The sequence below is a fragment of the Haliotis asinina genome, chromosome 4 (genome assembly GCF_037392515.1).
Source record: "Haliotis asinina isolate JCU_RB_2024 chromosome 4, JCU_Hal_asi_v2, whole genome shotgun sequence".
Taxonomy (NCBI): Eukaryota; Metazoa; Mollusca; class Gastropoda; order Lepetellida; family Haliotidae; genus Haliotis; species Haliotis asinina.
This window is the reverse complement of record NC_090283.1, coordinates 13,251,203-13,267,954: the sequence shown is the minus strand read 5'-3', so window position 1 is coordinate 13,267,954 and position 16,752 is coordinate 13,251,203. Positions and strand designations below refer to the sequence as shown.

Below are 16,752 nucleotides of genomic sequence, written 5' to 3'. Positions count from 1 at the left end.
CATGTTCTAGTACTAAGAAAGTGTAATCCCAAATATGAAATATCTTTCGTCTGAGTAGCTGTACCAACATCCCATCTTGGCCTAGATTGTTTGCAAGAAACGTTGATCTGCCATTAAATAGTTCAGGGTTACGATTCTGTAAAGTTTTAATGGCATAGCTATGATTCATGCTCACAGGACAAAGACGGGGAAGGTGGAAGATAACCCTAGCACTATGCACAATGTTATATGCCCCTCTTTCATTTCACAGAGAGAACCACTGACGTCATCACAGGATGGACATGCCCCACACCATTATCCTGCAGAAGAATCATGTGTTTCTGAAGGAGGAACTTCAGGTTGACCCTGTCCTGAATGTCTTGTATGAGAAATGTGTCTTCACAAGTGAGGACTATGAAAAGTGTAGAGACTCTGGACGAGAGAAATGCGAGGTGTTCCTCGACACGCTCAGGAAAAAGGGAGTCGAAGGGTACTAGGCGTTCTGCGCTGTCCTTTATACGTCACAGCCATTTATTAAGTCACGGCTTGATGCTTCTGCAACTGAAGAAGGTTTGTATGTGTGAAGGTATCGTGTGACTCAAACAGACACACACACACACACACAACTCTCACATACAAAACTCTCACACACACATGTATGTTTATTTGTAAATTATATTTATATCTAAACCAAGGACTTGTTCATGATCGACTTACGGCAACTCTACTGGCAAAATGTAAAGATACCGTCCTCTGAAAATAGCATTTCAGCTCACAAAATAATACAACAGCACATTGCAGACAGAAGTAAAGGAAATATATTTTACAATGTCGATAGGCACTGTCTCATGTGTGGTTAAATGCTTTAGGATTATACAGTCAACTGCGTCATAATCTAAGGACGATATCACTCACCTGTTTAGCCCGCACCATGACACAACCTTTCAATGCTTTCAGCGTGACAAAACTGAGCTTATATTTTCAATCATTAGCATTACCAAATTATAAAATTCCGATCTGAAACAAATGTACACCAACAACGTGCTTGCTCCATGAACCACTTGTGATGATCACGTCTCCTGACAGCTACAGTACCTCTGTAACTATCAATCTCCAAGACATGATGACATGATGAGACGCCATAACCATCATACATTTCAGGGCATCCAGGCATTGTCTATGTGAACAAAGGCACGATGGAGGCTGAACACAAGAAGGAACTTGATGAGAAAGATGGACAAATAGCAGCACTACACACCGTGAGTTTTGAACATACAGACCACCCTTCTTAGTTTATCACATGACAAGGCAAGTCGACACATCATTTCTAATATCCAGAATTTACTACTTCAAATTAGGAGGGTCATTCATTTTAGTGGTCTCAATTTGGTGAATGTGTTACGTGTCTGAACTCCACATTTGTATATGAAAGGATGGGACTGTGTTGCTTTGATCTGTTCTCCAAACTCTATTCTTGCTGTGAGGTTAACTCTTTCCCTGGCAGTTATTCTACATAAAACAGTTAATGGGCCAGTTAATCAAGGATAATTTCAGGCAGAAAATGTCATACGTTACTCCATCTGGACGTTTCTACAGGAAAGGAGTTTTTCAAAATATTTACTGATCATGAACGTTCGTTTTCAGGAGATAGAGGGACTTCAGGTACTAATTAAGGACAAAGACAAGGTCAACGCTGAGCTGATGGGAACAATAAAAAAGGAAAGAGCTAAATACATATCGCAGATTGTAAAGGAGAGTCTAGAAGTTGAAGCTCGTAAGCTGACAATTATCTCATGTAGTGAATTATAGTCTCTACCTTGAATTATGATAACGTTACACTGCCTATGTGGATGTCTTTGTGTACACGTGTACGTGTGTACTCAGTCACACAGTGACAAAGTCGAGATTTGTTACATCTACATTTTCTTCTTTCAGTAACGACACAAATATCTAAGGCAGATGCTGATTTACATCAGAGTAAAACAGAGTGTGAGAAAGTGAAAAAGGTGAGGATAACGTCTGTTCTTATTTCAAAATTAATCACTTGCAGTGCATACGAAATAGAAATAGACTGTCACATAATTACACCTGTCACATCATGACATGTTGGTGTAGTGATTACTATTACAACATGCGTGAAGGAGAAAACATGAGAAGTATTTTACACATTGACCAAATCAGTAACGACACAAATATCTAAGGCAGATGCTGATTTACATCAGAGTAAAACAGAGTGTGAGAAAGTGAAAAAGGTGAGGATAACGTCTGTTCTTATTTCAAAATTAATCACTTGCAGTGCATACGAAATAGAAATAGACTGTCACATAATTACACCTGTCACATCATGACATGTTGGTGTAGTGATTACTATTACAACATGCGTGAAGGAGAAAACATGAGAAGTATTTTACACATTGACCAAATCAGGACCAAATCCTGAAAGTAAACGACAAAAAAATCACACATGATCAGGAGAGGATGTGTTTGGATGCAGTGCTAAATGTTGTTACAGAGACTTCAAGAAGAACAGGAGGCACATGGTGCTCTAGTGGGTGTTCCAAGGACACAGTCTCCAGACAGGGTGGGCAGTACAGAACAAGTCCAACATGCAGGTACAGTGGGTGAAGTGACAATCTTTCTTTCCAAATAAAACAGTTATCTCTAAAATCAATACAACCTTGAATGCATAGCCCTATATTTGGTTCATTTAATTATCTTACCTTGCTTTTCTACCATCAGTTTTAGAGGAGGGAATGTGCGAGTTTTCAACGCAGTCCTGTTGTGATGAGAGTCAGCCTCGTCTTCTACCATGCCTTCATTCCGCCTGCAAGCCTGCCTTGATCACCAAGCTACACAGACGGAAAGGAACCGCATACACTGTCTATCCTGTGGTCGTGAGTTCACCATAGAGCAGACAACAGTAGATCATGTCAGATGCAGTGAAGCTGCCTTCAAAGTCAACGTTGATGGTGATATTAAATGCAGCTACACCAAAGACGATCATGATACAAAGCCTGTGATGTACTGTCACGAATGTGATGTCAAGCTATGTTCTGACTGTCATAAACTCCATGACTCCTTAGGACGAAACCAAAACCACGAGGTAAGCGAGATGAACCAAGCAGAGAATATTCCTATGAAGCGGTGGCTGAAGGAACTGAACTGCAGAGACCACTCTGGGAACAAGCTGCAGCTGTATGACCACACGTGTAAGAAGGCCGTCTGTCTTATATGTGTGCATGGGGCCCACAACAAGCACCAGAAGGAAGACCTGAATCAAGCATATGACGTAGCGAAGGGTCAGCTGGAGGAGCAAGTGAGAAAACAACAAGATAAACTGAAATATGTCGCTAACAGCGTGAAAACTGCCAGGGGTCACCTGCAGCAAGTTGCAACTAAAGTTTATAAAGCTGTTGCTGCAAAGTTCCTTAATCGGCAAAGACAACTCATGAAGGAAATTCAAATGAGTCTTAAAGACCCAAGCGAAATAGTTCAAGAGAAACTTGACACTTTACATGACGTTCATGCGTCAATAGTATCAGCGATAGACTACACCCAGGGAACACTTGAATCTACAAGAAGAGAGGAGCTCATTTCTCTCACAGATGTACTGCAGACGAAATGTGATGAAAATCTGAAGTGGATCCTTCCATAAGATGACACACAAGACACCAGAATCATCCTTTCCTTTCAAGGACAGAGAGCTCTGCAGGAACTCATCGATACGTTTGACGGACTTGTCTACAGCCTCAACGTTGATGACATACCAGATAAACAACTTACTTTGCAAGGTAAGTAGACTTTTCGAAAAATGTACCAAACAAAACAATTTTCCTAATATTTAGAAATGTCTTTCAAAGGTCCTGCTTTGAGTTCACTCTATACATATAAAACATACGGAAAACTGAAAAAAATTACCACGTTCCACGTATGGGTATCTTCAGTTGAATCGTATAAGTCCCATCTGCGGTGATAATCTCTCCAAATCTATTATTTCTGTAGTCTCTTGTAGGCTCTGAAACAATACATCTTTAGCATGTGCACAACATCCTGAGGTGTTTGAAACCAAATCCCGTGTCACCAGAATCATTCCCACAAGCAAAGAGAATGTCTCCACTCTGTCGAAAAAGAAGAGAAAATGAGTTGTGCAATTCTTACGTCATTGTTTGATGATTAATATCTTCATGACGTTACTATATTTCCCACGGCTTGATATCATTGTTTATCGTTTTGACAATGTCTCCTTATTACAAGTTTACTAGCTTTCATCAAACGGTATTGTATATAACTTGGCTTGACGAAATTCTGATTAACCTGCATTTGTACTTTTTCTCATCAGATCTCCTGACATTGAATATGCAGCTGACATTAATAGGGGAAAACATCAGGAAGGTAATGTATTGCTTTTGTAAAATAGACAAACTTAATACACTGTTGAAAATGAAATGAAAACAGAGAAAGAAGTTAAAAGGCTGTTATTGCTGAAAATCATTCATGGTGTGTATAGTAAGTATGGAGATATGGCATTCTATACAGGTGTGATATACACAGCTACTCTGTAAGTCGAAGTTATATTCGGACATTTATGATGTAAGCGTTGTTGTTTCAGGTACATGTTTCAGGTTTCAGTGTGGGGACATCATCCATCGTATCACAGGTAAAACATAATAACTGGGTCAGATCGTGAAAAGAAGATCAAATACAGAATTAACTACATCACATTTCTGCTTTAAGTTGAATTATTGCATCACCGGTTGGTATTATATAATATAGATAACTAATACTTAATGAGATTTTATTGTCTTTATGCAGTGAAGTACAGTTGAAACATTGAAACATTGCAGGAACTGTCCCCCGTCCATCTGAATCACCAGGATTACAGGGGACATCACAAGAAGTCCAGCCTGAACAAGTAGCACGGCGAACCGAACATGAACCGTTGATATCACATGATGTTTTTGAAGCTGTTAAAGATGTAAGTTGAATGTCATACAAATATCCCTAAGTGACAAGGTAAGGTCCATTTTATTGAAGAAATAGAAATTCAGTTTGGCTCTGGCTCTTTGTCCACGATGGTATTTAGATTAATGTTTGAAATTCATACAAAGTAGAGATTTTCTCATTGTTTATTTTCATTTCATGAGTAGAGCGTTCGTTCCTTCAGCGTCACTTGAATGTGGTTTATACCTGAAAGGTTCGTACATGAGGAGTTGTTGATTTGGGGTTGAAATCTTGCCTGAGTTAATGATACAGTTACTAACATTTTTAGAAGTTTCATAATTTGTCCTTGGAGAATTTCACTGTCCGGTAGCAGATGCTCAACTACTGCAAAAGTATCTCGTCTGTTTATTAAACCGCCTATTTCCAACATATCACAACCTACATCCAAACGTACTTTCTATAGTGAAACAATAAATATGTTACAATAAATATGTTACACTTACACCGTTTATTTTTCTTTTAATTGGTATTATTGCGACTTTTGAATTGTTGGTTATCATGCAGTTTAAACTGTGACATGTGGCAGTGTAGCAGGGACTCAAGATGACCCTTTTTGTTGTTTGGAATATATTGGGCATTCTGGCGTACGGGGTGCTATGAGAAGGTACAGAATTGTAAACATTATTTATATCAATTTATGTAGTTTACCGCCCCTTAAAAGACGAGATGAGATGTGCCGTTCACTTGATCACGTGTTTCCTAACTTTGTGTTTTGACACGGGTTGCCAATGTTGACTACAGCACCTCCGCTGATTGAGTAGAGCTGCGTTCCTTTCATGTGTTATATTTTTTATAATCCTAACCCAACAATGCTCAAAGTAGCTATAATCAAAACTCATTGACTCACTTTACTCTGTCGAGCACATGTGATGGCCGAGTACAGAAACAAAGCTTTGTGTTACCATGGAAACTATGTTGCAGGGAATTCAGGCACGATTCACACCATCAGCTCAGAGGGAGGTTTTGAATTCATCACCTGTAAGTAAATTCCATTCTTTTATGCAGTTTCCTTATGTGGTGATTGCTATAGTCCGTTTGGTTCAAAAGTGGACCGATGAATTGCAGTCTAACTCGAAACTTAATAAGCAAAATGTTCAATTAAACGTTTATCATAATCAAAACATTAGAGCATACCTGTGAGCTTTTTGCAGAATTGATGTCATAAAAACTAAAAAACAACAATTGTTGAACAGACTATTATTAAAACATTGACACACTTCACCATTTGTTACGAGGAAGGAGTACAGAGAAGGGGATAGCTTGGTGTACGAGAAAGGATGAAGACGGCACAGCATAGGTAAATGAATTAATGACTTTGTCAGCACTTGTGGACGTGGTTCTCGAGCACCTGGCTGTCACTTGCACTCTTCCCTCTTAACAATTAGTGAACTGTGTCAACATTTTAGGGATAGTTCTAACTCGGGACATCACGAGAACCAAACCGTTCATTCATACATGTGTGTAGTGTGGGTTTTTTTATGTTTCATTTTCTGTATTAACTTGTCCACAACTGAAGGAGTTAATTAGGAGTTTCTGGTAGCAGTAATAGTGTGTCTTCCAATGTGACCCAAGCCGTTGTCCAAACCAGGTGCATTCATGTAGCAGAAGTACTTGTAGTTCCCTTGGTCGCTGCGGTGTGGCCGAACTCAGATACTTGTCTTGTTTCCTATAATGTGTCTTCGGCTTAGTCGACTTACTATATATTGTGTTTAAAATGGTTTCTAAAGTATTAATAAGATACTTTGCCTATGTTACTAGTACCCTTACGAAACAGATTGTCACTATTTATCTTCCTTCCTTCCTTTCTTCCTCTCTCCCTCCCTCCCTACCTTCCAATCGATATACATACACACATACATGCACGCAAGCACGCAAGCACGCAAGCACGCACGCACAGGCAGACAGACAGGCAGGCAGGCAGGCAGGCACACAGGCAGGCAATGAGCAGCTGATAATCAAGTGATCAGTATACTGAACAGTGACTCATGTCGTGGAGATATCATCACCTGGGATAGGTTAGAGTTTGGGAATATGTGAAAACCTGACGACCAACAAAATGTCACATGTAGTAAATTACTCTAGATGTCCGTTATAACACATCGGGAGTGACTTGACCTGGCCGGTAGTGCTAAATCATTGCTTGAAAACCATGTTATTAGGACAATCTGTTTTTCTGTAAAATGTGAATAATATGTCCACCATCTCTAATGTACCCAATGGAAATGCACTCTGCTTCCTGCATTTTGCTCAACATTTAAGTGGAAATGTAGGATGGGAAATCATACACGAAGAATAGGTTTATAGATCCCTGCGATAAAACCACGTTTATATCTATTTGGGACATTTTTAACAGGAATTTCCGTGTTTGGCTATCTTGTTTGTGGCATTTATGAACAGGCATACATGGAATAGGTTCACAGTGACCTGAAATTCAATTATTCAATATATTTATATTATATATTGAAGCGTAAAATGTTAGTAAATGAGAAACAGTCGAGAATGATGGCATTACTTCGATCACAAACATGATACTATGCTTCAACATAGTGCAAACCATCATTATTATACGTCAGATGTAATTATTGAGGTTTGTTGCCAGAATGGATGCATTTCATATTTCTTAATAACAATAACATAGCAATTTACTCAGTTCATTCACAAATATCTGTCCCCCTCCAGACACGAGACAACCCTCCCCACACAGCGGGTATCATGAAACTGTGTTCAGTGATTGAAGCGGACGTAGAAGATACCGGTTCACGTTCTGTCTGTTGAACACATAAATGTAAAAATATCGCCAAACAGAATACTACCTGTCTCACTCTGTCCTATTTCATGTGATATGACTCTAGAATACCTGTAGTGATAGATTTATTGTGAAATGATGTTGAAACATCTACATCTTTAGGCAGTAGTAGTGTCTATTTCTGGCCACCGTCACAACAAACTGCATTTGTGGGTCAAACATATTTGGGTGAAAGAGTACTTAAACCAAGGTTTATTTGTTTACCAATGTACGTAGAAATGAATTGGTTGACAAACAGTTTAAATACCCATATGAATAGTATCATCTCGTTATTATTACTATCTAGGGCACGGGTGTCGTTGCGCTTACAGACGGACAGAAATGGCAGTCGATCAATTAGTGAGCTGTTTTGGATTCACTGAAACGGGACAAACAATGCAATGACATCTTAGAGGAAATACAGTTGCTAAACTCCATTAAATGACACTTCTATATTTGCAGGTCCTAAACTCCACCTGGACGCTGGTCGAGCCAACACCTGCTGCTGCCATGTTACTACAGACGGTGAGCTGGTCAACTCGCCCCCCGCCACACAGCACACGGACAGGGACAGACGACAGAGACTGAGCGGGACACATAGCTCCAATCCCATCCCCCTTTCCCCATCCTCATCTGCTGTCACCCCAGTCCTACCCACAACACGATACTGGGAGGCCCACACCAGGGTGGGTGTGTTGAGTAGAGGGTGGTGGCCTATTCTAGAGGTGGGGGTGGGGAAGGAGAACCAGGTGGACAGTAAGTGGTATGCTTGTCTACAGCGCCGCTCCTGGTGTGTCAATGTACTGAGGTGTGACACACACCCGGGGAGTCTCTGTAACAGGGTGTGTCTCGCTGGGGTGTGGGGGAGGTGTTACAGAAACACAATGTCTGACACACCCGGCTCACAGGACACCCTTCACTATGGCGTTGTGTTGGATGTCAGGAGGGGTAGAATAGGATTTATTGATGTGGACAGGTCCGTTGTTTTGGGACAGGTTGATGCGAAGTTCAAGGGGGGTCTCCTGAATGTGTTTACTGTCAATCCAACAAGTCACTACACAGTAAACATGAAGGTATTTAGTGGGGAGGAGATCCTCATATCTGACACCAAGAAATCGCTCATTAGTGAAGCTAAAGACAAGAAGCGGACAAAGAGGTTACCCGTTCATGTGTTGTACGTCGTGTACAACAGTGTAACAAGGGTAGCTAAATATGTCGGTTTTCTACATGACAGGTTTCATGTGTGGACTAGCAGCATTTTGCATCCACACATATTATGATTATTATTATGTAATAACTGATCACTTTATGAAACATTTCACACATTTCTGAGTTGATTATTGAGTAAAAAGGTGTTTCATATCATGAATATCTTGACATATTTTATTTTCACTCTGTAAAATTGATATCCACGTAAAGCTTATGGATTGGAATACAATATTTGTAGCTGTGAAAATAGACATGTTGATGTCAGTTCAGTTAGACAATGAAAGTGACTGACGCGGACATAAAATGTCCTAGTTTAAACGTGCAATGGTTCTTGTGTCAACAAAGAAATGAGTTACTGAACTGTCCGTTTCTTCATTCTAATCAGTCCTGTTGTGTTTGAAATTATTTAAATTCCCCACAGAGTGTTTGTTTTGTGTTTTTCCTCTCGGTCAATTCATCTACACGCATAATGTCCAATGTACAATCCTACCATGTCAGCTTATTACATCACGGGTCCCGATGTGGTTAAATTGAAAGCTGTGTGTGATATACTGTTATGAAACACTTCCTCTAGTATGGAGTGTGTAGAGATGGATGTGCCACTCTTAGAAGTTTACACTGTGTTAGGCTCAGATCTGTCGACTCCTCCTGTAAATTACAAGGCTTAACCAGGGGATAAATTATCCCAGAATCCAGCATTTAGGAACTTCTTGTATTCAGTTACTTTACGATGTCAAGTTCACTAGTAGATGTGTCCGATAAATGTATGAGTTGACTGTCTAGTTTTCATACTGCATGTATATGATAAAATGTCTAATGTTCATTGTGCCGAGTACAGAAACAAAGCCATGTGTTACCATGGAAACTATGTTGCAGGGTATTCAGGCACGATACACATACCGTACACGGAAAACTGCCCAATTGGACAATCTCGTTGTGTATTTGCTTTATCGATTAGACTTTGATTTTGCGCCGAAATTATGGAAATTAGATGAATCAAATATATTTACATGGGGTTTAGGCAAGATGGTGACAATGGTGTTGCCATTGAACGGCGGTTGGTGGGACTTTCCATAGACGGGTTGGGTCATGACCAATGAAAATGAAGGTTATGCGCGAATATCCGCCCAATTCAGCGACAGCCGCCACAAATGAACAGAACCTTAGGGCTAGGTTCGCTCTATGAGTAGGTAAGGGTAGTTCCAGTGAAACTCATGACAGGCAAGTTGAGCCTATGGAAGTTGATCACTTCCGACCCTGCCCACGTTGCCAGAATTGCAGTCGAGTAGGTCACGAAGCACGTGACTGCAGGATCTCAACTTATAGTTAGGAGATACCTACAGGGGAGACCTGATTCAGATGATGTAGACAACAACATTCCACTTGCAGAAATAGCAAAACGCATGAAGCAAAAGCCCATGGACACGAGTGTTGTTTCCGATTGAGAGAATCCAGTGATCCTGAAGACCCGGTAGAGAATTATCACTCCCAAATGGACAATGACACTGTAACGTGAAACCGACCCAAACAAAGGAATCGGTCAAAGCATTACTTAAAGCAGTAGCCGAGCTGCTATAAGGCTACATAGTGGCAGGGTTACGGATCATTGTATATAGTTGTCTTGGGGTTGTTTCATATGGTATTTTATAGTTACTCATTGTATCCACGTTCTGGTAATGGTCAATGTTGTAGGTAGTTTTAGTTAGTGAATGAATCGGCATTACATTACCTGATGTTATTAGTATAGTGATATACGATCTATACCTATGAAACGCCTTTTTAAAGAACTGTCACTCGTACGGAACTGGGATGGGAATATTGAAACGGGAAACCAGAAACATGCGGCTCTCATAATACTCTTCAACTCGGCATAGTGGTTACACTGATAATCGTTACCATGATTACACTAGGTCTAGTACATAGACCCTGGTTCGCCAAAAAGTTCAGATTTGGTAGACACCCCCGATCCGATCCGGACCTAGAGATGGTGCCAAGAGAGCGGTTACCCTCTGCACCATTGCTGGCGGGAGGAACGACGGAAGGACTGGGAAACGGCATCCCAAGGTACGATCTTTGTATCCGGGCCTGGATGCTGGGCAGACACAGCGGATCTTATAAAGCTAGATGTAGGTAGATACCATCCAGCTGGAATATATCAATGAAGACACAACGCAAAGGAACAACTACTGACGATTCACCGGACGATACATAGACTATAAGGATCCGTGCCAGGATCATCCCACCAGTCATCGACAGTGATGGACGGGAGGAAACTAGTTGATATGCAACTCCAGTTAACAACTTGGTATCGCATGCTGGTTATGATCAATCATCGACAGTGGTGGACAGGATGACACTAGCTGATATGTAACGCCAATAATTATTAGCAATTTGTTATCGCATGTTGATCACCATCAAACGTCAACGGTGTTAGACAGGATGACACTAGTCCTTCTATTGACCACTGGCTGATACGTGATCCGGATGCTGGGGAATGGGTATAAAAGCACCCCAGGCGATGGACAGAGCATAATGGAGCTTCTCAGCAATCGGACCAGTGCATGGCCTCGGTGTACTGGCCTGGGGACTCGCGTGGGCTGTCTTGCAACGTAGAAATCAAAAATTCCTGTAAGTAATAAATAGTTCCTACTCAAGAAATCGCCTTGAGAGTTCTGTCATTGCTTTGGAAGAAAACCCGAGAGAACCTGACTTAACGATGTTGTGTGTAGCGTTACAGTAGTGTTGTTGCTTTTTGGTAGTTTCGGCTTTCTGAAAAGAATATTGTTTGGCAACAATTTGGCTTCTACTGAAATTTGTGGTAGTACTATTTACCTGAGCAGAACTGAAAAAAACATTCCGTTCGTTTCTCTCACTGTGGAATACAGTCACTGTGACTTGGGCGACACATATCATTTTATCCCAGTTGCGTAGATCCATGCGCATGGTGTTGAATCACCAGATATTGCTGAGTGGGATCTACAACTAAACTCGGTCACTAATTAATACCAAAACATTTGACATAGTCATAACCAGTGGACATTTATATATAATACTGTGTAGTTCTGGTCCAGCATGTATCAGCTGTCAAACTGCTCTCAGTAAGGGAGATAACTTGTAAATGTGTACAGCTTCGATGTGTGTATACATCTATATTCAACTTAATGTAAAAAAATGTTGTCGTTTCTTTTAGCTTAACTAAACAATTCCATTTGGCGATGAAATTAGCTTGTGATTGTTAAAGAGGTTAAAACGAGTAAGTAAGACGAAATTCAGCTGAACAAAAATATAACAGTTTGTTAAGTGTTGGAAGCATGTAGGCCATTAAGTCCCAAGGTCTCCCTAAAACCGCACCTACCTATCAACCATGAGTCGGCACGTACCAGCAGTCACTTCCATTTCGCTTCACGAAACAACGAAACACGTAACATAATAGCCAGGTGACTGTTTAATAATTCAAGATAGCGTCTACCATTTTTAGCAGAATGGTTCCCATTTGGCACAATCATGTGCCAGAGTAGGGATGCATTTTGTTCTTTCTTTAGGGGAAGGAATGCTGGGGTAACCATTTGATAAAACATTTACCAAATGGTACAATGTGTTGAGCGTTTATTTTGCCAGCAGTAACGATAATAATTACAAATATTGTTAAAGCGTAAAACACAATGTACCAACGCACGTGTACAAACAAACAACCATGCACCACGATCTGACACTCACTCACTCACCCTCTCACACACTCACTCTCTCACACAGTCACTCACCCTCTCAGACACCCACTCACTCACTCACCTACTCTCTCACAAACTCACTCACCCTCTTTGTCACTCACTCACTCTCACTCACACCCACTCACTCACACACCCACCTTCTCATACACTCACTCAGTCACCCTCTCACACACTCACTTACACACTCACACACTCACTCACTCACCCTCTCTCACACACACTCACTAACCCTCTCGCACACTCACTCACACACTAACACACTTTACTATTCACTTAGGGGCGAATTGTGTTTAGAACAAAAGTAATGGCAATGCAAATTCCCAAAATGAATGAGTGTTGTTTTACTGCCAGAACTCCATCCCTCTCACGGCTTGTATCTGGATCAGTCAAACCAGTATGGGAATACCCAATGTCTCAGTGTACCTGATACACAATCAGCGAAATCAGCAGGTGTGGAGACAACGCAATGGTGAATGACATCTTTCAGTTGTATCTCGGTGTTCAAGACCCAGGTTCTCTTCTCCTAATGGACACAATGTATGAAGCCCATTCCTGGTGTCCTCCGCCGTCATACTGCGTGAATATTGCTAAAAGTGGCGTAAGACTCACTCACGCACTCACGCACTCACGCACTCACGCACTCACTCACACTCTCCACATACTCTCAGATGGCCCAGGAATCTGTTACTGGACTTCTCAGATTCATAACAGAGCAATGAATATCTAAACAAATCTAGAATTGAGTAAGCACCTTTTCACATCTTATCAGAACGTGTCAGATTATTAGGTGCTGTAATGGCATGAGATCCCACGATTTCGGGTTCCTGGCAATCCTAGGGGACACAACTCTTGCAATTTTTCTTACAGAGCCAATTGTTCTCACAGACTTGATGCAGGCAAGAGTTCTCATTGGTTGTGTGGAATTGTTATCATTGTAAGTCTTAATAGAACAGACATGGAGAAATTTCAAAATATAATTTTATTCAAGCAGATAATATTTCTTTCTATACTGCTCAAGAACATATTATTTTGTCACGAATTGACACATAGAAAGTTTGAATTTTTCACTTCTGAACTCACATTTCAAATAAGTACGGGTGAGTGTTTCTACAGGTAAACCAGGGCGTGCACTGCAACAATTACGACAACGTTTCCAGGGAAGATTCCGTTGCCATGGAGATCCGATCCTGAACCTGAAACAGTCAAACAGTATTACACTGAAATAGGTTTAAGAAGGTATGCACGATCCTGCAGCGGTGATGGGGTAATTATAATGACTAATCTCTCTAATGGGGCATCATCAAATAAGCAGATAGCAGATTCTGTTCTTGTTTATGGGTTATGTATGACTGACTGAAGAGCGTTCACGCTACCGTTATATACCTGAAACATTGTTGGCGATACCGGTATTAGCAACAAACACAAATGCACGTTTCACTGGAGTTCGTATAAAGAACTATCATTTAAACATAGGACACATTGAGCTAGACAATACATTCACACATTCAAACAAGCTAGTGAATCCTGTATCTATAAGCACATCCCGTTTGATTCCGCATATTCCTACACCCTGTGAATATATTTTTTAGAGTTTGAGGTTGTCCTAGTTCAAATTAATTCACTAATGGTCATGCAGTGGACTATTTTTCCAACTTAATACCTGAACTATGCTGCTGCAGCATCGCCTGTAAAAGGAGAACCAGATTGTCGTCTGCCGCGCTGTCGACTGCTTCATACTGGTCCCGTGCAGTGCTGTGTGTGGGTTCCGCCTGCGGCTGGAGTGACGCCTGCAACTCCTCTGCCACCATGACCATCTCCATGATGGAGCTCCCAAGATCAAAGAAGTCTGGACCATACTCCAAAAGAAGTTTAGCAGTTTTCTTGAGTTTATTGCGAGCAGATGCGGATCCCTCGTAAGCTCTCTTCATCGCCTCTCGGAACTTCTGCCTAAACACGTGCTTTTTCGGGTGATTAATCTTGGCGGTAAATCCATCTACCTGCTCCCTTGTCTCTCTGTACATTGGTTTGTCGTTATGTGGGTCGTTGGCGTCGTCGATGTCAGTGTTGGCATCATTCTGTCGTCGCGAGTCGTGACTGTGACTGTGTCTGTGACTCCGCACATCATCACTGTCAGAATCTGTCCTGAGTCTCGGCGATTCGTCGATAGTCAGTTTACGCGGTGGCTTGACCTCGATTGGTTTAAAATGAAAACTGGGTGTTCTCATTCCAAAACGTGCTCTTTTCATTCTCCGAAGTACTTGATCTTCCATATAGGTGTCCCCTCCGTGTGAGTCCCCATCACGTGCTGATGACGGCCCTGATTCCATGGTCAAGGTCAAGGTCAAAATGAGCATCAAGAGGAAGCAAATCAGCATGCTTGTGAGTGCCATCGTCGGAGTAACCGGTGGGCTGAAATAACGTTGAAATAGCATACATTTAAATATTATTCCGATCAAACAACTACAAGATCATACTTCTGTGGAACGTACAGATTAGAATGCATCCCTGGACGTCCGTCCCAAACAAACTGAAATGTCGAAAGGAGCTTCTCAGAAGATATCTAGCCGACACAGAACAGACAGTAAACTTGGCGAGTCGAAGATGGCTCATTGACAGATAGTTGTTATATATTGCTGGTCTTAGCAGCTACAAGAACCGGATTTTCATCCAGGACACATATGTATATTTGTATGCAAATGGTAACGGTAGGCAGTATACACGAAGCCTGGACTCTTCCCAGGTTTTCTGTGATTCATTTACATGTATATAGAACTAAATATATGTTATATATTTTCATAGCTCAGCGAGACACGTGCTATAACTCATTTAGCTGAAAAGCGGACAGATAAAATGCAGTCTATCTCGAAAACTACTAAACTTAGAAAGGGACACCCAGGTGTTATATTCATTAACCCTTGCTGTACCATCTCCATCCTGTCTCGCACACCTGGCTGTTCCATTCTCTGCACTCCTTCCTTGTAACAAATAGCAAACTTTGTCAATATTGTAATGATAGATTGCTAAGAAAACGCTTGTATGTTTTAGGACACAAATGCTGCAAAAACCTCACGTACTTGGTATGATGTTTTCATTAAGTATTTTATGTTTATTAGTTTTCGAGTTAGACTGCAATTCGTCTGACCGCTTTGGGGCCAGACGGACTATGCCCTGTTGCTGACGTGCGCTGTAGGGTAGATCGTAAGCCATTAACACCAAGTGTAGCAATACTCGAGCAGGGACACCATAAACAGTACCCTAGTGTACAGACTTACAGCTGGCATTATTAATATGTTCGTGACGAGGAACGCTTTAACCACTCAGCTACCACCCCACCCCACCCCATCCCCCACCTCCACCATACCCCCACAACCCACCTCGATTATTGCTGAAATATTGCTAAGAGCGGCGCAAAACCACACTCACTCACGACTTCAACAAGTCGGAATATATCTGAATGTGTTGACAAACAAACAAACAAAAAACATGCATACCAGGAGGCGGCCTACCCCGTCCGTTTTCGCTCAGCTGTCTGTACAACTTGATGTAGGGTAGCGTGTGTCTTGAGCCCAGGTCCGTGACGAGAATGTACCTTGCGCTACACTATCCCCTTTATACCCCATCAACAAGGAAGTTCTCTGTGGAAAATTTGCTCTGAGTGCAGCATCAATACATGAGAGGAAATTGGGGACATGAAAATATGAGATTGAAAAGGGGATTCACCCATCAGAACAAAAGTGTTGGATTCACATGTCTAACACCTTGCACCCTTTATTCAGGCTGAATTTGTCGCTATGGCGAAATGCGCTAATATACACTGAGTCTTAATAGTCAAAATAACTCGCAGCATATGTGAGCGGCCGTTAACCTGGTGGTTAAAGGATTACTCGTCATGAAGCCTATATCTGGTGTAAAACTCAGCTCACTTACTCGCTCTGCCTACGATACTTGGTTTCTTTGTATTTTAGCATTTCCATGTGACCAATGAATACAGCTGTAGCAAGCAAGAAGTCATGTGTTCCGGAATAATATTCCGTTATTAATGCTTCATGG

The 16,752-nt window shown here is 41.3% G+C and overlaps 1 protein-coding gene and 1 pseudogene across 1 annotated transcript; one reads left to right on the top strand and one right to left on the bottom strand.

Moving 5' to 3' along the window:
- Positions 1-275: 275 nt before the first annotated feature.
- LOC137280779 (uncharacterized) lies at positions 276-13,179 on the top strand (annotated as a pseudogene).
- A 484-nt stretch (positions 13,180-13,663) lies between these two features.
- LOC137281299 (uncharacterized) lies at positions 13,664-16,287 on the bottom strand. Its single transcript, XM_067812467.1, has 3 exons — positions 16,194-16,287; positions 14,363-15,111; positions 13,664-13,895 (listed from the first exon to the last, which is right to left on the bottom strand). The coding sequence occupies exons 2-3, from the start codon at positions 15,090-15,092 to the stop codon at positions 13,810-13,812; spliced, it is 816 nt and encodes a 271-aa protein (XP_067668568.1). The 5' UTR covers positions 15,093-15,111; positions 16,194-16,287; the 3' UTR covers positions 13,664-13,809.
- Between the last annotated feature and the right edge of the window lie 465 nt (positions 16,288-16,752).

Excerpts from the sequence above, each read along its gene's own strand:
- LOC137281299 (XM_067812467.1), bottom strand. The coding sequence starts at position 15,092 with ATGGCACTCACAAGCATGCTGATTTGCTTCCTCTTGATGCTCATTTTG. Across the intron at positions 13,896-14,362 it reads GCTGCAGCAGCATAGTTCAG|GTTCAGGATCGGATCTCCAT; the intron begins GTATTAAGTTGG and ends TGACTGTTTCAG.